At 40.5% G+C, this 23,747-nt stretch overlaps 1 protein-coding gene across 3 annotated transcripts in view; it reads left to right on the forward strand.

The window, feature by feature from the left end:
* Positions 1 to 23,747, forward strand: part of ppfibp1a (PPFIA binding protein 1a) — a 31,538-nt gene that overhangs the window by 6,249 nt on the left and 1,542 nt on the right. For 2 of the 3 annotated variants that reach the window (XM_086268179.1, XM_086268180.1), the window contains exons 2-25: positions 2,171 to 2,250; positions 4,118 to 4,323; positions 7,554 to 7,634; positions 8,605 to 8,718; positions 8,852 to 8,962; positions 11,008 to 11,100; positions 13,620 to 13,737; positions 15,008 to 15,069; positions 15,149 to 15,215; positions 15,768 to 15,886; positions 16,100 to 16,173; positions 16,987 to 17,041; positions 17,328 to 17,481; positions 17,601 to 17,633; positions 18,295 to 18,430; positions 18,511 to 18,633; positions 18,798 to 18,948; positions 20,890 to 21,001; positions 21,076 to 21,164; positions 21,307 to 21,429; positions 21,523 to 21,648; positions 22,420 to 22,608; positions 23,378 to 23,536; positions 23,627 to 23,692. In XM_086268179.1, coding sequence (XP_086124305.1) covers positions 2,187 to 2,250; positions 4,118 to 4,323; positions 7,554 to 7,634; positions 8,605 to 8,718; positions 8,852 to 8,962; positions 11,008 to 11,100; positions 13,620 to 13,737; positions 15,008 to 15,069; positions 15,149 to 15,215; positions 15,768 to 15,886; positions 16,100 to 16,173; positions 16,987 to 17,041; positions 17,328 to 17,481; positions 17,601 to 17,633; positions 18,295 to 18,430; positions 18,511 to 18,633; positions 18,798 to 18,948; positions 20,890 to 21,001; positions 21,076 to 21,164; positions 21,307 to 21,429; positions 21,523 to 21,648; positions 22,420 to 22,608; positions 23,378 to 23,536; positions 23,627 to 23,692 — 2,625 coding nt within the window. In that variant the 5' untranslated portion in view covers positions 2,171 to 2,186. The remainder of the gene's footprint in view (positions 1 to 2,170; positions 2,251 to 4,117; positions 4,324 to 7,553; positions 7,635 to 8,604; positions 8,719 to 8,851; positions 8,963 to 11,007; positions 11,101 to 13,619; positions 13,738 to 15,007; positions 15,070 to 15,148; positions 15,216 to 15,767; positions 15,887 to 16,099; positions 16,174 to 16,986; positions 17,042 to 17,327; positions 17,482 to 17,600; positions 17,634 to 18,294; positions 18,431 to 18,510; positions 18,634 to 18,797; positions 18,949 to 20,889; positions 21,002 to 21,075; positions 21,165 to 21,306; positions 21,430 to 21,522; positions 21,649 to 22,419; positions 22,609 to 23,377; positions 23,537 to 23,626; positions 23,693 to 23,747) is intronic. The other variant, XM_086268181.1, reaches the window with a different exon arrangement.

The raw sequence follows: 23,747 nt of genomic DNA on the forward strand, positions 1-23,747 counted from the left end.
AGCATGCCGGAGCTACAAGGCCTGAGACCCCTGGGAGAATAGTGCCATTATTTTAGAGAGGAGCCTGGCCATGAGCACTCGTGACTGCCCACTCGCCGGAAATAAGGGCTTCTGGATAATAAGTCCTGGAAATCACTTTGTTTTTTGTCTCTGAGGCAGCCAGTTTTTTTTTGTTTTTTTTTTCTTTTCGTTTTTTTGTGTCGCCGACTGCAAGGGTAATTTGATGCAGCAGTCATTTGAAAAGGAAGAATGAGACCTTTTACTGTAACAAGATTAGTGATAACTTAATAATTTCTTTTTCAAGTGGAAATGTAAATGCATGCATACAGGCAGGCTTTCTGGTTCAAAACAGGCTATTGTGCATCAACAGTGCAATTTCCTTACCAGTAACTACAACAGGGACAAGGGTGGCATCAAAAATATATGTAAAGGACTCTTTAGGGAATTGCCTGATTCACCAGAAATGGCAGTTTACTGTTGTTGTCTTGCTTTTCTTTACTGGACATGTTAATTTTAGTTGTTTAGACGTGGCATGAACAGTTTGCAAATTTGTCTGCCTACTCTTAGGAAGTGGCTCTCCAGTCCTGTTTTGGATCAAAACATCCCTCCCACCAAGTTCCAGTGTTTTCACCACAGTAGACTTTGAGACCTGGCATTTTAGGGAATACTGACATTCTTGGTTGAAAACATGTCCAGCGTGTTACATCTGCTATATTTTAAAAACTGTTACTGGGTAACATTAGGAGTGATGGTTGCACAAGAAAAGGGCCAGTGTATGCCCATATTGTTTTTAATGCAATGTCAAACAAATGACACGACATATCATAATGTGGACTATTATATAAAAACGTATGGAATGCCTACAAATCCATATTTTATCCCAAATACAGCATTTTAAAACACTGGTTGTTTAAACTGAGGCATTTTACTCTTTCATGAAAAAAAAAAAAAATTCTCATTATCATTTGAATGCAGCAACATATTAAAACACAAAACTTGGGGCAGGGACAGCAAACGGCTGGAAGAGTAAGTAGTACTAAAGAGAAACAGCTGGAGGAACCTTTTGGCGCTAATTAAGTTAATTGGCAATGGGTCAGTAACATATTGTCTGTATAAAAAGAGCACTTGAGAGAATTGGGTCGAACTCACCTGCCTGCAGTTAATCTTTTACCAATTAACAACATTTAGCCATCTATTTTTTTTTTTTTTTTTTTTTTTTTTTGGGGGGGGGGGGGAACTTTCTTTGTAACCTCATTTTTAGCCATCAAAGTAGCCAAACAAATGCTAGACATTCATCCATACCCTTGTTAGCCTGATTCTGATTCTCACTTTAACTCTAAAACCAAGGTTACAAGTTTGCCAGTGTAATCATTTTTAATCATTTAGATTGTTTTTAAAAACAAACTGTTTCCAACAAAGATGACTTCAGATGTTTAATCTGTTCAGTCTTTGGTTTACTGTGACAAACCAGTCCTTCATTTAAAATTTCTTTTGGAAGAGTAGCTCTCAAGAGCTGGAGTTAAGTCTGCCCATCACACAATCACTTTTTGAACAAGCACAATTGCACACACATTCAATGAGTGTGTGCTTACACCTAAGCGTTTTTTTAAACACTGACATAAGGCCAACCCTGATGCTTTCAGGGAACATTTGTAAACTGTAGCTCCAGAAAATTTGTAACATTATCCAAATAAACACTGCACTAGTGTCATTAAATTTCTGAATTCTGTGAAGAGAAGCTGTCGGTGCTGTTGTCTTAGTGGCTGTTGATGATGTGATATGTGGTTTCATGTGGGCATGAAACACCATCTCATCACACGGTGTATTTAGAAGTTGTAGTTGAGTGCTGTTAAACATCTATTTAGCCAGATCCAGTTTGAATAGTTGCTTTGATGAAAAGTTGAAGAGCTTTTACGCAGTAATGGCAATACTTTTACCTCATGTGCAATACTCCAGCAGTTTGGGGGATGGCCACTTTTCAATCTTTTCTGTCTTACAACGATCAAAGTCTGTTTGTGAACTGATAACATAAAAAAGACTACTGCAGGCATAGCTGCAGACACCATATTTGGCAGTGATTTGATTTTGAAGTATATTTTAATGCCTTTTAGTTCCGGCCAAGATCCTTTATGGAGTTTCCCTTTTTTCTTATGCTTGTCTTCTCTTTCAGAACAATTGAACACAAGATGATGTCTGACGCTAGCGAGATGTTGGCAGCAGCCTTGGAGCAAATGGATGGGATCATAGCAGGTAACCACAGTGAACATTTGGACTCTAAGACCTGGGAATAGCACTTTTTCAAGTGGGCATGGTAAGCTATGAGGGTCTACTCACATCTGGAAATCATTAAATTGCAAATACAGAGTCTAGCGGACAATAACTTTACCACTTTTACCTGCAGTTTAATGTAATCCTTCTGAATATACATGAGTCTGAAATACAGCTGAAACCATGCTTTTAGTGGTCTGCCTCCACTGCATGAAGAATTAAAGTAAGTTTCCATTGTCCCTGCCGTGATGGAAACTAATGATTATTCAAGCTCTGTGAGTTTGGAATATAAACCTCTTGCTTGTGAGCTTTTGGCTGCACTCTGTATATTTGTGCTGCTGCAGATGAGCAGACCAGACTTCAGTTTTTGAGTCCCTACTTTTTCCACTGATGTGTGTAATTATAGCACTGACCTTTCCAATGGGAACGAGACGGCTGATCACATGATATCACCCCGTCCCCACTGTTTCCGCAGAAACCACAGGCATCATCAAGCCCTCATGCCCTGCTACTGTGGGGGAAGCCATGCTTGGTGGGAACATCATGCACTTGAAATCAGTTGGGATGCTGCCGCATTTGCTTCCAAATAAAATGCAGTTGCCACTTATACAGAGAGATTTAATTGTCTTTGTTATCTTATATTTTGTCTGATGGACACCATACAAATATTGTTTGCTCAGTATGTTTGCATGATTGTGGTATTCTCGCCACGTCGGCATTAAAGTATCCACGAAAGTATCTAAAAGTTATTATGACGCTTTAATTTGCTGAAATGTTTACTTGAGTAGGGGGAAAATGGCTTCAGAGGGAAAACCATGTGAGCTATTTAAACGAACATAATGGTCTTTGAGAATTTGATGGAAACCCCAATTAAAATGTTCTATGAAGGATGTGAAGAGCTGCAACTGTAACAGCTCTGAGCTGCAACAACCATTTTTAACTGTCATTAAAAATGGTGTCTCTGTGTTGGGGTTGTGCAGTTAATCAAATTTAAAATTCTGTTAAAATTTTGGCAAGATAAGAAGTTAATTGAGATGAAAAATGAATCATTTACTTAATTGTTTTCTAAAACTGCTCCTATGTTTGACCTTTTAGCACACTTCACGCCTCTAATTCACTTCGTGCCAGTCACCTCACTAAACTTTTTTTTTTTTTTTTTTTAATAATTCAATTTCATGGAATTAATGAAAAGACAAGGATTTTTTTCTTGAACTTTAATAAATAATTTTTTTCCAAATCATATTCTTAATGACAAAATAATCGTTAGCATAATTGAATACCCCTGTTCTGTACATATGCTCTTGTGAAAATTCATTATAGACGTTTTGTTTAATCTTGTTACATCATAGAAAAAGAACTGATACATTAGAAATGTGCACAGCTGTGCAGCAGTTAATTTAAAGCAGTTAAAAGGAGCTTTAGTTTGTTTATGCACCACAAGTTAAATCTTATTTATATTCTTTTTACCGCTGACCTGGAGTTCTTGCCATTTAGTGAATGCAACAAAACGCAAAGTCCATAACTCATATTAAATAATATTTTGCACTGTACATACTGTAACAAAGATTATCAACCCCAAAACAAGCTATATAAATGCTGTAATCTAGTTTGATGTATTTGGTGTTTACAGACTGATATGTTGGTGACTGTTTAAAGGCATCAATGCAGTAACAAAGGCAATAGCAGTTTTTAATGATTGAAAAGAAAAAAAATTGGAATATGCAGCTGTATGAAAGTATGAGTTCACAAGCTATTCATCATGATTCCACCACTCCTGCAGATCAAAGACAAATGTAGATTTCATAACAACCTCTATATGTATCTAAATCCTCCCCCTGCACTTCGCCAGGCTCCAAGGCCATGGACTACTCCAACGGGCTGTTTGACTGCCAGTCTCCCACATCGCCTTTCCTCGGTGGCCTTCGGGTCCTTCACTTGCTGGAGGATTTGCGGGCAGCCCTGGAGCTGATGGATAATGATGAGAGGGACAACCTGCGGTGTCAGATTCCTGATTCCACTGCAGAGGGTCTGGTGGAGTGGCTGCACGGACGAATGGTAAAAAGACCCCGTGTAGGGTTCTCTCTAGATTTCTTTGTCTGGTCTTTTAGGTTGAAGTGTGATCGAAAAGTGTCGTGAATTTCTAATGAAGACTTCTCCTTGCACACCTCTGGACCTCTGTCAGTGTGATTGCTGTTTTTAGTAGGGGTGCAACGATACACAAAATTCACGGTTCGGTTCGATACTTTGGTGTCACGGTTCGATATTTTTTCGATACAAAAAAATGTTCATGCCTTTTTAATTTGTCATTTATTAAAATTATAAATATATATTTTAACTCAAAAGTACAGTTTTTAAATTTAACCCTAACCCTTGTGCGTGTTTTTTATTTTGACAGCGAATGCGCACCTGCGGACCACTTATGTGCAGCCCTGGTTATTTAGCTCGTCATATTGCAGCCACAGAAATTATTTTGTCCATGAAACCATAAAGCTGCACTTTCTTTTTGCCTTATAGTCTGATTTCTCATAACTTCTCCGTTTTGTGGTAAGCTTTTCTTTGGCTGTCACTTCTTCACCCTGACCTGTCTTATTTGGCTCAGCAGAACTAAAATATATATCTGTCTGTGAAGGTCATCGTAGTCAAATATATATCCTGCTGCTTTTACACACGCACTCACATAAGCTCAGCGATTCTCTGCGCGATCAACCTCTCACATGTTTAAGCTTGCTGCGGGAGATTTCACTTGTCATGTTTGCATAGTAAGCTACCAATTAATAAGACGATGTCAGAGGAATTGGTGCACAAATTATCATCACTCACAGATCAGTGCTGTCATTGCAAAGTGAAAGCAAAAAAACAAGCGCAAATTCAAACGCGATTTCAATATGTCACATATTGACAGTGGCTCACCGATGCCAATGACATAATTACCCAGCTACATTTCTGAAAGAATGCAAAAGCATTGACATATATTTTTCCTACAATAGCCCGACGGGCAGGGAAGAGAAAGATTTTGGTAGCCCGACTGAAAAGATCGCTAGCCCTGTATCTGATTGAGGAATCACTCATCTTTGGAAAAGAGAGTTTATTACAGAGAAATGTCTCTTTCCAAAATAAAAGCTATACTATCCGCTTCTTCTGGGCTATATTCTCAGCAGCATGAGGAGAATCATGTGCTAACGGCAGTCTAAATGACTCGGCTAAAGTTAGTAGCATCCTTGCTTGTTTTTTTCTGCTTCCACTTGTCTTTGTACTAGGATGATGTCGGCGTAAATTTGCAGTCATATTCGTTGTGTTCCCACTAGTGCTTTCAGGTTAATCTCGTTGAAATGACCTTAAGGCCACAACACGGCAAATCTCCGTTAACGAGCTACCGCCGATCGCCCCGTGCATGGGGCTAGACGGCCAACACGTTAACGAGCTAACTGCGCTAACACACTAGTTCCCACCCATGTAATTGAGCATTGCATGGCACATCCAACATACTGTTTTACTTTAGTGCATGACTCGCTTACCTTCAGGGTCATACGTCACATGAAAACCAAAATAATTCCAAATGCCAGATCTGAATGAGGGTGGGGGAGGTCCATGTTGCAAGGAGAGCTTAACTTCTGTCTCGCTAGCTTGCCCTGCGCTCTTCCTTCTGACGACGCTGTCTGTGTTGAGCGCTCAGTGAATCTGCGTTCGACTACTCCGCCTAGGCTGCACTGTCGAGCCTAGGCGGAGTAGTCGAACGCAGATTCACTGAGCGCTCAACACAGACAGCGTCGTCAGAAGGAAAGTTGATAAAATAAATAAAAAACTTTGTATTGTTCGATACATATGCGTACCGAACCGAAAGCACTGTATCGAACGGTTCAATATCGATACGAATATCGTTGCACCCCTAGTTTTTAGATCAGTGAGTGGACCCCTTGCTGCTCCATGAGGTTTATGAAGTTATGTCATAGATTGAGGTGATGGAAGCCGTATCTCTGTCAAAGATCAGAGGGCGTGACTCGGGTCAAAGGCATGCTTTATAATTTTATTTTATTTTTTTAACGTATAGAGTTCTGCTGTAAGTCTAAGGGAGGTCACTCCCTTTTTTGGCCACTACAATCTCTTGTTCGCTACAAGCCCTACTAGCCAGGTTTGTCTTCCTGTGACTTTGTCCTGATCTCTGAAGTTCCAGCTTGCGTCACTGGATATACAAGTGCTCAGATTAGGAGTTTTAAAAGATTGCATCTGTGCTGAAAGTGATCAAGAAGGAGTCTACTTTGATGTGGAAATGAGCTCAATTTAAACCCAGCCTTTTAGAGAGGTGGCATACATCTTTGGTCACGCCTTGCAGTTACATTTGGGAGTAATAAAGGTTATATATGCCCCTTGAAGAGACTTTTTCATCATCTGTCTCAATTGCATCTTAACCTGTTGAGGTCATTTTGAGTTTATTGCTTTCTTGTTGGATCCATTTGCTCCTAGTTTTGCATCAAATGCAGTTGATTCACCTGAGGATTACATGTGGATAAGTATGAGGAAATGAAAATCTGCTCTTCTTTTCTTGCTTTCCTGAGCAGAGAGAGTTGCTGCAAACCTAAAGGCCGTCGTTTGATATTTTTGATTTATTTATTTATTTTGTGTGCAGAAATGAGAAAAACCCGTCACTTTGTGCATGGTTCGTATCTTTGCACAGCGCAGATTTAGCCTGGGGTGAATTATCCTCTATGCTTTTCATCTCTTGATTGTGCTCCTTTGCCTTTACTGTGACTTTGTTTATACTAGAAGTAATGTTTTGACAGGGTGTGTGAATGATGGAGTTTCTATAGGAGCCTCCCTGCAAATAGTTTCCATCATAAAAACTCATGCTGACTCTGTGTGAGGCTCATGTTTTTCTTCCTTCGCTCCCTCGTCTCTCCATTTGTGATATTTGAGAAAAAGTTTGCTTTTCATTCAATTCTGAAATCACTTTCATGTGAGAACACTGATGACCGTCACATTTTCCTGAAAGTCTTTAAACACGTATCAATTCATTCCTTCAAGGGAAAACCATGTGACTGTGAGTTATGTTTATACAAGAAAACAGTGTGTAGTTTATCCATTAGGATATCCATGTAGCTCAGAGCTGTGTATTTTAGTTTGCTTTTCCCAGGCAGATCTACATTTCAACATAATTTATATACCATCTCCCAATTTTATGAGCTCTTATATTTCAAGAAACATTAACTTAAAGCCTTATTTATCTTGCATTGCAAATGCAGCTGTTTGCTCAAACAATACAGATCCCCTTGTATCATCTCTTATTTCAGACCAACGTCCACAGCTCCGAAGCAGTCGCCCAAGAGCGTCTGTCACGACTTGAGAGTGACAAAGAGTGTCTCATTCTTCAGGTGCGTGAGCAAAGCTCTCTGTCACGGCTGCAAAACAGCCGAGCAATTTGTCTTGAATGTGCAATTAAGTGTTATTGTGGCTATTAGCACTTGTGTTATTAGTGGGATCAAAGGCACGCTTTCAGTTCTTTTTGTAAGCTTGCAGCATGTTGCCAAAATTAAACAATAGATTTGGAAGAAATCTGGTGGAAGGGAACAAATTATTATTTCTCCATTCTTATTTTAAGCCACAGTGTCGCTGCATGTGCACTAAAAATTGCTTCTTTTATGAATTCATGTGCTCGGTTCTGTTAGTACAGGCCCAAATATGTCTATTTTTTCCTCCAATAGTTGTAACCTTTATTTTAACTGTTAGGCAAATCTGTGCAGGCATTTGAGACTGTTTACATAAAATACACTTTGTGGCAACTACATTAATGCTAGAGGAGGTCTCAAATAAAATGACACTGTGTCTTTGAGGGATGTTCATAGAACAAAATCAAGATCGAATATGTGACATGAATGTTCAACAGGCTACTTTGGCAGAAAGTGTTAAATTGAAAACGCCTTAATCAAGTGCTCATGATTGTGACTCACTTGAAATCCATCCATGGATAATATTTGATATTAGAGCTGATTACATTTCAGAGCTTTTTCTTGGCCAGACAGATAGTTATGAGTCAAAGAAGTTGCCAAGTTCATTAAACAAATAGTTTTCTTTTGTTTTTTGTGTGATTTATCAGTTAGTAGTCAGATTTGGTTACCTTTTAGACAGAGCCAGCTGTTCCTCCCCCAATTTCCAGCCTCGGTGTTGAGCGAAACTCTCTGCCTGCTGGATGTAGTTACATATTTTCCACACAGAGACACATGAGAATAGTGTTGACCACCACACTGACTCTCTGCAAGAAAGTACATAAGCATATTCCCCCAAAATGTCAAACTAATGTCTCTGTGCTTTAAAGGTCATAAAACATGTTTCACTATTGTCTAGGTAAGCGTTTTAACAGACCAGGTGGAGGTGCAAGGTGAAAAGATTCGAGATCTAGACAGCTGTCTTGAGCAACATCACGAGAAACTCAATGCTACTGAGCAGCTTCTTCAGCAGGTAAGGGCTCTTTCTATACTTGCATTGAATGCCAGTTAACGGTGGTTTGAGATAGCCGAGACCACCCATTTTGAAACTTTCTTCTTTCCTGGTAATAGTGCAGCCTTTACTGCATGTGAATGTTGCTCCACAGGAGCTTTTGAACCGGACAGCACTGGAGACCCAGAAGCTGGAGCTTATGACCGAGGTGTCCAGCCTGAAGCTGAAGCTATCTACTGTGGAGAGAGATCACAGAGGCAATGAGGTAGAGCACCTTCCTCGAAATGTAGGCTGTAAAGAGAAGCACGCATTCTAATTGTCAGATGCACCTGCACCTCGTCTAATGTGCCGTGCGACTCTGAATCCTGGCAGCCACCGACTTATTGTTTTAAAGTCACAAAGGTCGGCCTCACTCGGCTGGACTGAGATCTGTCATGTGGTGCAACGTGAACTTCTTTAAGGGTTACAGAAGATATTTAAACAGTCCTTGTGCTCCAGCAGCTGTTTCCTGCCAAAATAACCCCCACCCACCCATACTCCCTTTCTCCACTCTCACAGGCTAAAAAGCTTTCCATACACTGTTCTCGGAAGCTGGGATATATTATGTGTACTTTCCACGCAGTAAAAGGATATAAATTTTTTCCCCCCGTTTTTGGTGCCGTTTAGCTTTAAATGAAAACCCTGATTGGCCGTCTTGTCTGTCCTAGTTTTCATGACCTTATAATGTTACCTTGAGCAGCTTTTTGACACATTCAAAATCTCACTTCAGATTATCAAACCAAACAAACCTATTCTTTCTAACGAGAAAAGTTTGTGTCAAGCATTATGATGATTTGATTAAAACATATCTAAAGGGGAACTCCTTTTCTTTTTCTTTGGGCTCCGTAACACCAGGCGAGTGTAAATGATTAGTAAAAATTTAGATTTATATTGATATATTCTGTAACACTATTAGTCAGTATTTGCTGGGCCTATTTTCCTTATAAATATCCAGAATCAAAATGAGTCCAGTTAATTTTCTGTGCACTCCTTTTGTTACAGTGTAAACTGCAACCAATAGCAGCTAATTCTTTCAGACGCTATATGCCAAGAATAACAGAACAGTACAGCAACACATACTCCAAACAAGTGCTGAGAGTGTGCAAACCTCCCCCAAGAAAATTCACTGTCTGGGCAGTTTCTGCTTTTAAGGCAATGGTATTGTATTTTGTATATATTCATTTGAGCCTACTTTAAGAAGTTTGTAGTACAGTAAAAATCAGACAAGGGTAGCATGACAGATGTTTGCTTTGACTACACTAACATTATGCAGCAGCAGGTAATGTATAATGTGTATTAGTGTGCAGTTTGAGAAGAAGACCTTCAATTCATTCAAACTTCAAGCTAACATGTTTACAAACAGAATGATGACACGTATGCGCGCAAATGCTACCAAAACCAATAACCTTCTTGTACATCAACATGATGAAAATGCTAAAACAATAGCCACACAAAATGTAGAATATCTTACCGTTTGAAGTTGTGACACAAATACAGAAATCACTATATTTGTATGTTCTTCTCTCTCACCCTGCTGTTCATCGCATCCACTTTAAATTTGGGAGGTGCATTGGTGGAGACTTGAAGAAGTGCAGCAGCGTGTTTCGGTTTGTCAGTTTCAGGTCTTTCAAAGGAAGTTCATGACATTAATGGATTCCTTAAGTTTAACAGTCACAGACAAGTACCAAATCTTGTTTAGGGGGCATCTGTAAATTGTGGGTACAACAAAATAAACTTGGTTCTACTTGGTCCGAACAGGCTTTGCGCTGTTATACTTTTCATGATATTAGCTGAGTGAGACGGTTTTAAAGTCACATTTTCTCTGAAATCCCAAACCCTGTTCTCAATACAAATGAAGATGATATAAACAAGAAGTAATCAAATATTTTCTGTGTACCAACAACAGTCCTCCTTGAAGAATGAAGGGTTTACAATCACAAAAAAAGTAAATACCCATTGCATTTAAAGTCAGTTTCCCAGGCCTCCTACACTGTTGCTGATTGGGATAAAAGGAGTTTCACATTAATTAACCGTGACCCTTCCCTTAAGTCTAGGATTTGTCTCCATGTGTAGACTGAGCTCCTCATATTCCCTCCTGAGAGACATCAGTCTGAAAATAATGTTGATGCCTTTGGCAAGAATGTTCCTTCTGCTGAAGAAGGGGAGAAAAAAAAACCAGACATCTCTCCCACGCACAGTCTCCACGAAGCTCTCCAGTTCAGGTTTGTATCGGAGTTTAGCGGTTAATGGGAGTTCTGTTTTCCTCCCCAGGGCTTGTACCAGGAAGTGACGGACCTGCGGTTCAGGGTTACTGATATAGAGAATCAAAGAGTGCAGTGTGAGAAGAAACTCAAAGCTACCAAAGTGAGTGTCTGTAGTTCACATCCAGTCAGCAAACGGCTTTGTAATTGACCATAACCATAATCTGAATATGTTTTAATCTTTTGAAATGCATCATTACATGTTTAAATCCTTCTGATTTTCCCCGTGACATTTTTCTCTGTTTATTCTTCTTTTCCACCCCTCTTCTATTTGGCTTCCGCTTTTTATTTCTTCTGTTATGTTAACATCTTACTGCAACATGTTAATCTGTCAAGCGTCCAAAGTGGAACACTGGTCGGTTCACTGGACTTGAGGTGAAGGTTTAATCTCCAGCCCCCCCCCCCCCCCCCCCCCCTTTTTTTTTTCTTTTTTCTCCTTTCTGGCCCTTAAGATCCTCTAAGCCTGCTCTCCTCCTTCACTGCTGCGCACTGATTTCCTGACTTTCACCACACTTGCTGTAAGTGCTCCCACCAGTACTAAAATCCTGTATTAACTTTTTGTTCTATCCCCACTGGGATAGGTTAATTGGATAACCCAAATTGTCACTAGGTGTGAATGTGTGAATGGAAGTGAGTGCGAATGGTTGTCTGTCCCTGTATGTTGGCCCTGCGACAGACTGGCGACCTGTCCCGGGTGTACCCTGCCTCTCGCCCTATGACAGCTGGGATAGGCTCCAGCACCCCCGTGACCCTGAAAAAGGATAAGCGGAAGCGAATGGATGGATGGATGGAACTTTTTGTTCTCTACACCTGTAGAGCAAAATAATGTTGACCGAAGCATTGCTAATCAGCAAGTGTTGTTTTTTGTTTTGTTTTTTTTCTTTTGAGTAGGAGGGTGGTATTTCTCTATTTATAAATCTGCACATCTTGTAAATTTTCTATATTAAAGTAGTTGAGTTTTTAATTAGTAGTTTTTGTGTGAGATACTAGTCTGCATGCTGACTGTTATGCAATTTGTTGATTAGCTTGAGTTTGCGCTGAATCACATCACTTGTGCCACAGTGTGTTTGCAGTGTTTTGGTAACGCAGCTCTCCACTTATTCTACATATAACATTTAGTTTACCTGAGCATGTGAATTTGGACACGTTTCTATGGAGAAACGTCAGAGTTTCATTTATTTTGCAGGTATTTAGTTGTCGTTTTTCAAATCATTGAACTTATGTAAATATTCATCTGATAGAGGCAATAGTTGAAAAACAAGACGGTCTCAAGTCATATGACATTAATTTGTACACGTATTTTCAAGGGGCTTCATTAGTACTTTAGTCTAGTCTATACATAGACTGTAGATAAAGGGTGGACTTGCCGCTCTGACCTCACTCAACGGGTCAGTAAGCTACGGTTTTTGAAGACCAAGGTCAGCAACCTGACTGACCTTGTTTTTGGAAGCCAGATGGGAGCCCACTTGGATGAGAACATTAGGTTTAAGGTAATCGGCTAAATGCAAATTTCTGGTGCAGTCGTTGTCTCTGCAGAGTTATTTGCCTGCGCAAAGAGATTTGCAAACTATCTACACACGCTTTGTGCAGTCCTCAAATAACCCAGTAGTATGTAGCTTCATGTGGATGATGCTGTATATCAGCGGTCTCCAACCTTTTTTGCGCCACGGACCGGTTTATGCCCGACAATGTTTTCATGGACCGGCCTTTAAGGTGTCACGGATAAATACAACAAAATAAAACTAGTACCGGTACGGGGAAAAAAAGGTTTATTCATAACACACGTGAAAAGACCCAGGAAAACCGAGTAAACGATAACAAAATAATGCTGAAAACCGATTAAAAACCCTGAAAACTATACATTTCACACCTGAGCCTCAACTCTCGTGGCCCGGTACCAAACGACTCACGGACCGGTACCGGTCCGAGGCCCGGGGGTTGGGGACCACTGCTGTATATGGTAAGTCACAGCGCAGTTCACCACAAACGGGACAACCTTAAAACAGTCTCCCGCTAAGGTAAAAAAGCATACAGAATAAAGTGGCTGCAGAGAAAACTTTACTTGTTTAACATTCTTCTTCTACAGCTCCTCGTATGTTATAGCTTTTCTTTTCTTTGTGGCTGGCAAGACCAACAGTAGCACAAGCAAGAGTAGGCCATGGATTATGTATTTGTGACACTGCCCCCTGGTGATGGGAAACGGATACAGCATGTAGACGATGATCTGTGAAGCTATCTGTAGGGTGTGCACAGGACCAATGCAGAGGCGCTATATTTTCTAAAGACTAGTTAGACAATAATCTTGCTAACCAATCTAGCAGCGATTCGTATTGTTGGAAGCGATGTTATGCAGACAGCCAGTGGCACCCACCTGTTAATCAAAGTGAATGCACTCCTAATAACTCTATAGCAAGCTAAATCACATTTTAATTGCATGCAGCTCTCAGGCATCATTTTTGAAACAATTTGTTGCTTAAGAGTCACCCTAAAGTTGCTGTGCCTCTGATAATTTAACTTAAGCATACCTTTCTTTCCAGATTGTTTAATGCATTAGATGCTTTTCTCTGCTTCCTAGTATTAAATGCTGCAGATAAATTATGGCTTTGTCAACCCTCATTATAGGAGGAGCTGCAGCTTCTGCAGAGGCAGCTGGAGGAGCGAGAGTTGGAGCTGCAGAAGTTGAAGGATGAGGGCAGACTGAAGGTGGAGAGCCACAACAGAGCTGAGGGGGCAGAAAGAGGTGGGAGCTGTTTTTAATAACTGTCATGTTCTATTTCATGCACTTCAGTTCCAAAATTGGCTTGAGGATTAGAAAAATAGACATTTTCCATTCCAGCAACACTATATCCACCTTCAGAAGCCTTACCAGACAAATATCACACAGCTTTTGTCTGGATTTCTCCATTTCTTCTTTTTTTTAAGTATCTTACATTTCACAGACAGTCTGAGGTAATTTGAACCTGATTTTAGTTTTTTAACTCCCTATCTGTCCGTCTGTATGATCCATACCAAACACATCACTATCTTACTCCTTCCACCCCCACAATTGACCTTATCTTATCCACTCTGATGGAGGAATGTTGTGCTTCTGTCATGCTGGCCTGCCTGTAAACATGTTCTGTGCAGTAAAATCTAAAGACAGGAAGGCTTTTGTTTTGTCTTCAGCCATCTCAGCATAGAGGCACAACAAATCCATCAGAAGTTAGAAATGAAGCAGACTAGAACAATAAATGAGGAACTCGGTTAACGTGCAATTGGGAAACTTGCAGAGAGTAAATGTGCATGCTGCTGACTTCGCTGGCACAAGATTCGAGGCGAAGGTGATTTGATGAGCAACAGGCTTTTCTTAAGTTGAGACATTTAAGTGGAGTAAATGATGCTCACACACAGAGCTTGAACTCTTCAGAACAGTAGGACAAACAGTGAAGACGCCAGAGTTTCACCCTAAAAAGTTATTAATGGTGTTTTAAATTGTTTGTTTGCCCAGCACAGGCTAGAAGTCTCACATACTGTAATTTTAAGTGGTGCCTCTGGCCAGCCCAACATTTGCCCTCCAAACCAAATCTGACACAACCTCGCCCGAGGGAATAATCCTGCTCTTCAGCTGCTAGATCTGCCTGTTTTGCTGTTCTTTATGTCTGTGGGTCAGCAGCCGCACTACGCTGGTGTGGCTGCTGGTGGTGAAGAATGCAAGAAATTATACAACATATCAGCCTGTGCACATTTTTTAGGAGTTCATTAGGTTTGGATTACGTTATCAAGTGGCTGGGGGGGGGCACATTTAATTGTGTGGTGTTGCTTGAAAAAACAGACACAGACCCTGTGTTAATCTGTAGCGATAACTAAATCAAGAGATCATTGCAAGCTGAAACAAGAGCCCTTCTGACCAGTACGCTGTGCCCCAGTGGCTTCGTTATTTCTGGTTTCTGTTGGCTGCTTTCAGAGCCCGCAGGAGCTGATGTTTAAATGTTCACAAGTATAAAGCATCTTTTTTCTTCTCCTTTCTCCAGATACTGAAATGTTGAAGATGAAGAGGGTTTTAGAGTCGCTGACGTCAGAGAACGATGAGAAGGTAGTGTGCAGTGCGTCAGCAGCAGCTTTAACTCACTTCGAGTCATCATTGCAATGACATAATGTGTGTCTGTCTCCAGGAACGAAGGATTAAAGAGCTGGAGGAGTCCCTTAAAAAGTGCAAAAAGGTGCAGGAGCTGGTCAGAGGTCAGAAAATCTAACCTCGTAAATTTCAAATTTACTCACATTGATATTTACAGTTTTGTTGTTAAAACTACTTCTGCACTGAGTCAAAGCTGGATTTAAAACATATTTTTAGCTCCTTTTGGTTCTTAAAGTGTTCAAAATAAACATGTAAAACACCTAATTCTCCATTCTAAGAGAGACAGTTTTTGACCCCCAAAACCTGCTGGCGATAGAAAAAGGCATCTTCTCTTTTGAATAATAATTGCTAAAAAACTCTGGTGTACTTCACAAAGCTTCCTTTCGGTTTCTATCCATGATTATTTTCATAGAGCTGCAGGACTTTGTGTTGCCGTTAAAAATACATTTTCTCTCACTGTCAAAGTATGTGTAACTCAAGTGCAAAATACACCCCAAAACCGCCCGTTTGACTGTCAAAAGCCCTGTTTTCTTGTACTTTTATCCACAATGTTGGAATGCTTTTAACACTGCCAATGAACTTTGAAAAGGTAAGACTGATGTTGGTGGGTTTGTGCTTTATGGTGTCCCCGCTGACTGCCCTCACTGCTCTCTCAGAGAAGCTGAATGAAGATGACTACCACGATATCCCAGATGATCCCTCGGTCTCTGCAGCCATGGAGGTTGATCAGATCACTGTGGAGTTGGAGGGGGAGGCAGGAAGGGGCTTGGGCGAGGTAAACACAACCTCTATCAAAACAGTTCTGACACAGGATGAACCCCAGACTGTGGACTTCCTTTATAAAAACTCAGTTTTGGCCTCCCACTCTGAAATTGTTTCTGCCAGGAATTCAGAGCTTTGGTTCTTGCTGTTCTGTTTGTTGATGTCGGTGCATGCTCTGCTTTAGGAAAGTGTTTTTGCTTCATTATGCTTTTATCTGTTGTCTCAGTCTGTTCCATGCATAGCGGTGCTCTCTGAAATGAACGAACTGGACAGAGAGCGACAGCTTCAGGCAGCCGGAAGGTAAAACTCAAGCTTCCACATGTGATTGCTGTAATTAAAAGACATCGTTCTTTTTCTGCTTTATTTAGTTTCACGGGTCAAATGAAGTAATTTACATTTTGTGCACAAATATCAGTCTACTTCTAGGTGATGTCTGGGAACTTTAACCTTTCTCTAATCAGCGAAACATCAGCTTGAATAAATTTAGATTGTCTAAAGGTGGTGTGTTGGCGATGCTGTTTGCTTTTAGGGACGCAGCATCAAAGTGTAAAAGTTAAGTGTTTGCTGTTGTCGCTGAAATTATTCAGTCGTTTGAGTTAATTTCTTTCATCCCTGCGTTAGACCTCGGTGTGATTAGACTTTTGAGGTTAGTAAAGGTTATTATGGCTGTGTTGGGAATCTGAGGCTACACAGGTTTCCCTACCAGTAACAAGAATAAAGGTGAAATTTGTACTGCACAGCATTAACAACAGGACTGAGTAGAGTCGAAGATTTGTGCCGACATAAAAGGTCTAATCAAGGGACCGATGTGAAAACGCCTGTGTGGGTGTACTTTGAGTGAGCAAAGGCTTTAAGCAGAACAATTTTTAGGTACATCGCATTTAAATGACTCTGTGAAACAATTGCTGCTAATTGCTGGTTAGCAGAATAGTAATTTAATGCATTGTACTGCACAAATTTCATTTTTTCCTTTCTTTTGGTTGATTTTTTTTTTAACACTTTAATTTTAATTATGTAATATTACTTCTACTTGATGTTAAGAACATTTCTAGATTATTAAACCATTTTTTTAGCCTGTGCTTGAGGCCTGAATTCTCATTGTTGTGATTTCAGTACCTTAGACATCCCAGAACCAAGCAGCTCAGCTGGAACCAGCAGCACTGATCAAGTAAGACAAGGCTATCTCTGATGTGCTCTGGCTGATTATACTGTTATACTTATTATTTCTATAATAATATATTCTATTGTTATATCAAAAATACTCATTACTATTTCTTTTTTTTTTAACATTTTGTACTAAGTAGTAGAGTAGATCCTCCTTGTTATGAATAATTAGGACCAGTCACAGGGTCCTCTGTGTAAGCTTGTCCTCCTCTGACACCTAGTGGTGCTTTTTTCCTGTGATTTGTGCTTTAATGCTTCTGTCTCTACATGTTTTTTTTCCCTTCTCATAGGGCCTAAATAAAACAGGACGTAGTTCTTCTTCTCCAACTAAAGGAAATGCCACAAGCGAGGGGAATTTTGGTACCAAGAAAGCCCGCGCTTCATTTGGCCGGGGCTTCTTCAAACTACGTGGAGGCAAGCAGACGGGCAGCGCCCCGAACCTCGGTGAGCTTTGCCATCTTGTAGAAGGCATTTGATTTTTTTTCCCCTGTATTTGTTTATGTGTGTGTTTTTATTTTATTACTTATGTTCATGTTTCCTTCATGGCTCTGTAAATTGTGAAGATCGCAACCGGAGTGCCAGTGCACCTGTGTTAGGTACAGTGAAGCAGAGTGGCTTTTTGGCCTGCAGCATGGCAGCTGTGGGTGAGACAGCTGGATGCACTGAAGCCAGCACTGACACGACAATGTAAACATTTATCTTACATGAATCCTTGTCATGCTGGTCTTTCATAGAAACACTCTCCTGAAAAATGAGTGTTTCCCAACTTTTTTGTTGCTGTTGTTCATGACATCTTATGTTTATGAGTTTATAAATATAATTGTTTTCTCTTTCACTGTTTCAATATTTATATCTCAAAGATCTGAAGAGATAAAACCAGACTGAGTTGCAAGAAAAGTTGGAAACCACTAAAGGCTATTCTTTATTGGGATTTCTTTTTTTCTTCTCTCAACCATTTGCTTGCAGCTTACTCTGACGTGTTTCTATCAAAGTTATCACAAAAATATCCAGTTGTCTTTTATCCACGACATTAAACCATCTGCAATTATGCCGTTTTTAGTGTTTTTCCAGGTTACATTTCTTTTGCATTACTACTTTGTAAATGAGTAGATGTTTGCATGTGTGATGCTTCTCCAGTTTGTGTTGATTTCGTCCTGTTTGAATCCAGAGATCTCTGGAATCTCTGTGCTCATGGTGGTGGGTCATCCATGCTTGCTCCAGCTTGTATAGTCTCACATGTGTAATTGACTTTCACAGCTGAGACGGCGCACAAAGGCACAGAGCACCTCGACTTGGCCGGTGCTCCTCCACGGAAATCCCACGATAAATCGCCTCCAACGTCCTCGCCCGAAACCAAAAAGAAGTCCAAAGGGTTCAAGAGATTCTTTGGCAGGTAAGACTCAGCGACGCGTCGTCGGTGTTTGAGCTGGAGGAAATGTATCTTTGATCATTTCTAACGTAATTGCAATGCAGGTTAAAGAGGAGCCACTCTACCTCCTTCAACCTTGACGATGCAGCCGAGATGGAGTTCAGAAGGGGTGGAGTCAGAGCTACAGCCGGCCCCAGACTCGGCTGGTCACGCGACACCAAACAAATGTAGGCGTTCAAAAACCATTTTAGAACATCTTAATTATAAAATAAGTAAACCGTTATTGTATTAATTATTAACTGCTGCATATAAGGGCAAAACTACAAAGTGTTTTTCCCATTTGAGGGTTTTAAGAATGCTGTTTACTGATGTTCGTCCTCTCTCCTCTCAGTGCTGTTGATCTTCCTTTCTCACGGTGGAGCAAAGAGGAAGTTTGTGCGTGGCTTCATGAGCAGGGCCTCGGGTTTTATGTCGCGCAGGGTCAGAGCTGGATCAAATCAGGACAAACATTACTGCAAGCATCACACCATGACTTAGAGAAGGTAACGGTGACAGCAGTAGAAACATGTTGTCTATGTATACCAGAGGTGGGACCAAGTCATTGTTTTGCAAGTCTCAAGTAAGTCTCAAGTCTTTATCCTCAAGTCAAGTCTCAAGTAATGTCAGGCAAGTCAGAGTCGAGTCTCAAGTCACTGGTGTAAAAGTTCGAGTAAAGTCACAAGTCTGAAATTTTGAATTTCAAGTCCTTTCGAGTCTTTAAAAAAAAAGAAAAGAAAACAACGAAAAAAGAATGTTGCAGTTATGCTAAATGTAAATATTAGACCATGTAATTTTTTTAATCTGTGTTTTTCTCAACACATGACAAAATAGTGAACTTGGAAAATATACACAAATTGTGAAATTGCACCTCTTTAAAATGCAGCTCAATTAAACCTAGCTCCAAGAATAATTTTCACCGACAGTTCTGAGATAAGCCGCATGTTATTCTTGGATGCGCTTGTAGGACCAGCTTTAAAATCGCATGACAAAAATATCATACATATTAAAAAAAACTGCATCACCAACGTAGCCTGGACAACATTTGCTAGTTAGATGAAGTCAGCTATCTCATCGTAGCATATTTATATGCATATTTATAATCATACGGTTCTTGGAGTGAGTGCACACACTCATGAAGTTTAGTAACTTCAGGTCACTGCAACAAGCCCAGGTACAGTTTACCGACGGATGGGTGCAGGACCTTGAAATGCACCGTGTAGAACGAAAGACCATCGTACGTATCATAAGTTTACCAGTCTCACAAATCGTCGTCATAAATACACATTCGTTAACCGTTTATTAATAGGACCTTTGAGCTCAACGGTAATTAATTAGTAGTGGAAATAATTTCTGGTACGCGTTACAGAAATGTAGCAGTGACAATAATACTGTATGCTGTAATCGTACTGGGCAATTAGTGATACAAAAAACCTGTTTTACCCTGTGAATAAAAGTATATGTTTTTGTCAATGTACCATAATAACAGAAGCGAAACACAATATTGTGTCAGGACAATTCACTATTTATGCACAATAAATAAAGGAGCATAGCGCGACAATTTCTGTTCAGCGCCAGACTTGCTTGTAACCTATATCACCAATTATGTTATGAAAATGACGTATTAACTACTAAAAAACACTGACCTTCGTGTAAATGCTTGGAGCAGACTAACCTGTGAGCTGGAGTGTTCTGGGACGTTATATTTGGTCTTTGAATGGCTGCGATCCAGGCCACCCGTCGCCTCTTTGTTACTTCAGAAACATGGCTCGAACAATTTCTCTTCAACGACGTAATCCGATAACAACCGATCTCTTTACCCGTCGGCTTCCCGTGGCTGTCATGTGACCGGCTATTGCAGTTAATAATACAACAGCTTCTTGCCATTTTTGTGTTTCTTTTTATCGCTGTATAACTGATTTCAATTAAAAGCCTGCGTGCGCTAGTACTTCTTGCCACGAGTTCCCAGAATCCTTTGCGGTTTTACCCCTGAATGACGTCACATTTTCAATCTCTATATAATATGTATGTTAAATTTTATATTTGGGGTGAAATATCAAGTCTTTTCAAGTAAACCGGTTCAAGTCCAATTCAAGTCCCAGGTCATTGGTGTAAAAGTCTAAGTCAAGTCACAAGTCTTAGAACATTTTTTCAAGTCAAGTCTAAAGTCATAAAATTAATGACTCGAGTCTGACTCGAGTCCAAGTCATGTGACTCGAGTCCACACCTCTGATGTATACATCTTCATATCTTCTTTTTTTATCTTTATACTTTTAGTGCTTATAAACCTATATATATATATATATATATATATATATATATATATATATATATTTATTTTAAAGAATAAATGAAGAAACAAGTCTAATTATGCCACTTCATGTGAATTACACGATTTGCTAAGTTTCTACTAAAACAGGCAGAATAAACGTCACACTATGTTTCAGGAGCTGGGCGTGAAGCACCCTCTGCACAGGAAGAAGCTGCAGCTGGCCCTGCAGGCTGTCGGATCAGAAGAAGAAGATCTGAAGGGCAAACTAGACCACAACTGGGTGACGAGTGAGTGTCGTCGTCTCACGGCCTGCACGTATCATCTCCATTAGCTTTGATTCAAACAGGCTGTTTGTTTTCAGGATGGCTGGATGACATCGGTCTCCCGCAGTACAAAAGTCACTTTGATGAGGCTCGAATTGATGGACGCACGCTGCACTACATGACAGTGGTGAGCTCCGTCAGAGCTTTTAGATTTACTCTTATTAGAAAGTTCAAAAATAGCTGTTCTTTAATATTCTTTCTGATTTTTGTGTGAATAAGTCATTCGACAGGTGACGTGTGTAGGTGGTAACTCTTTGTTGTTATCCCAGGAGGACCTGCTGTCTCTGAAGGTTGGCAGTGTTCTCCATCACCTCAGCATCAAGAGGGCCATCCAGGTCCTCCGCCTCAACTCTTACGACCCCAACTGTCTCAGACGCCGTCCCTCTGATGAGGTATCACGCAGAAGTCCCAACCCAACCTTCTCTTTTGCTTTAAACCCGTCATTTTTAAAATTTAATTATTAATTTCTTTCCCTCGTCGTCCAGAGCAACGTCACACCAGCAGAGATCTCGCAGTGGACCAACCACAGAGTGATGGAGTGGCTCCGCTCCGTGGACCTGGCGGAATATGCCCCCAACCTGAGGGGGAGTGGTGTTCACGGAGGGCTGATGGTGAGCATTATATACACAAAAATAAACACAGGAGACAGAATAAACTGTGGAAACTGCAAATTAGAGGTCACGAAATGTGTAACAGAGGCTGTAAAGAGCTGAAAAAGCAGTGCCTTCATCAGGTTTGAATAAGCTGTTCCACCTAAGATCATTTTTCCTCAAGTCACTGGTGCTGCATATTTCTTTTATATAATCACACTAAATGGAGCCTGCTTTGGTGCTCAGTGTGCAGAAAATGCATTCAAAGAAACTTGGCAGCCGTTATTAAAAGGTTACTGGGGAAAAGAACCCACAAACCTAAATATGAGCAGTTTCATGTAGGAACTATTTTCTTTCTAGTATCTAAGAACCGACAAACTAAAAGGAAACGCTTACAGCTCAGCTGAGAGGGATGTCATAAATGTTTAGATGCCTTCAGTCTCATTAGTTTGTGCATTTCATCGCAGGAGAATTGATTCTTTCTTGTGATATACTTTGCATAACTGCATCGGAAAATAATTCCTATACAAGACTACTCAAAGCAAAGGGAAAGACTTCACGACTGGGACATAATTGAGGTGAACTGTCTTTAAAGCAACTGCAATCATTTACATGTCAGGCTGTCTGTTTATTACTTCACTAGCAAAGAGCACACGGTGAACTTCTGACTTTAAGCTTCTGTCTTTTAACAAATAATAATGATTAAGTCCCCTCTGCTGCTCTACGTCATTCATACATACATTTTTATTTTTTTGACCTTGCACCGCGATGTTTCATCTGCCTGTTCTGAAGGTGTTGGAGCCTCGATTCAATGTGGAAGCTCTCGCCCTTCTGCTCAACATTCCTCCCAACAAAACCCTGCTGAGACGCCACCTGGCCACCCATTTCCACCTGCTCATTGGCTCCGAAGCGCAGCGGCTCAAACAGGACTGTCTGGAAAACCCAGACTACATTGTCCTCACAGCAACGGCCAAGGTCAAGGTAACTGCACGCTGTTTCACAACAAACCCTCCCTGCTACAGAGAGGAACTTATCATTATTGCAGACTCTAAACAGATCAGCGGTACCAAAACTGGCAAACCAAAAGTAAAAAAGTAAACCTAGCAAAAAAAAAAAGCCTCTCAATTCTTACAGATCTGAACTTCTGTGTTTTTTCACCTCTTTGGACAGCAGGCTGTATTTAAAGCATGGATGGTGAAACTGAAGCTATTCCACACTTAGTAGCCTCTTGTCAATCATAGAGTAGCCACGCCCTAAAGCATAACATGCTTTGTCTTTTTTATGTTCATATAAGATGTGAAACTTGCAATTAAGAGCATGATCATAAATCAAATAAGCAGTACTTTCATTTTCCCAGAGTCTCTTTTATATTAATCTCCTGCATACGGTCGGCAAACCTTTTAAAAGAGAAGCATCTAAATGAGAAAGTAAATAAGCTCTGTTCCCATAAATATCAAAGCGTTAAGCCCAGTAGAGTTTCCCAACACTAATAATACTTTTAAATAAAGTAGCTGTTTCTCAGGACATGAATGAGCTTGTCTGCTACTTGGAAGGTCGGCAGTTCAATCCCCAGCTCCTCTAGCCTGAAGTATACTTGGGCAAGATGCTGAACCCTGAGTTCTCCCTGATGCATTTATTGGAGTGTGAATGTTAAATGTGATGTGTGGGTGAATGAGGCTTGTAGTAAATACAGCAAACGCTCATGTTACGAGCTGGCCATCTGCTAATTGTGTCCTTTATCCTCCTTCAGCCGAGGCGCTTGTCGTTTGGAGGTTTTGGCACTCTGAGGAAGAAACGTCAGGACGACGGTGAGGAGTACGTGTGCCCCATGAATGTGGAAATGCCAAAAAACAGCAGCTTCCAGACTAGCGCCCAGATCTACGAGGATAACCTTGAGCACCTGGAACAGGTACACACTTTCCCAGTTACACTTATTTGTAACACAATAAATTAGTTTTGTTTTTAAGTGAATTTGAGTTGATTCTGTCACTTTTCACAGATGGAGGACTCTGAAGGAACCGTCAGACAGATAGGAGCCTTTTCTGAGGGAATCAACAATCTGACGGTGAGAAGCTGACCTGCTCCGGTGTGATCACACAGAACACGCTGTCCATCGACTA

This window comes from Aulonocara sp. 'chitande type north' Nkhata Bay, linkage group LG17, assembly GCF_057382095.1.
Source record: "Aulonocara sp. 'chitande type north' Nkhata Bay isolate Kocher_YH1m ecotype deep benthic linkage group LG17, A_spYH_male_GT1.1, whole genome shotgun sequence".
Taxonomy (NCBI): Eukaryota; Metazoa; Chordata; class Actinopteri; order Cichliformes; family Cichlidae; genus Aulonocara; species Aulonocara sp. 'chitande type north' Nkhata Bay.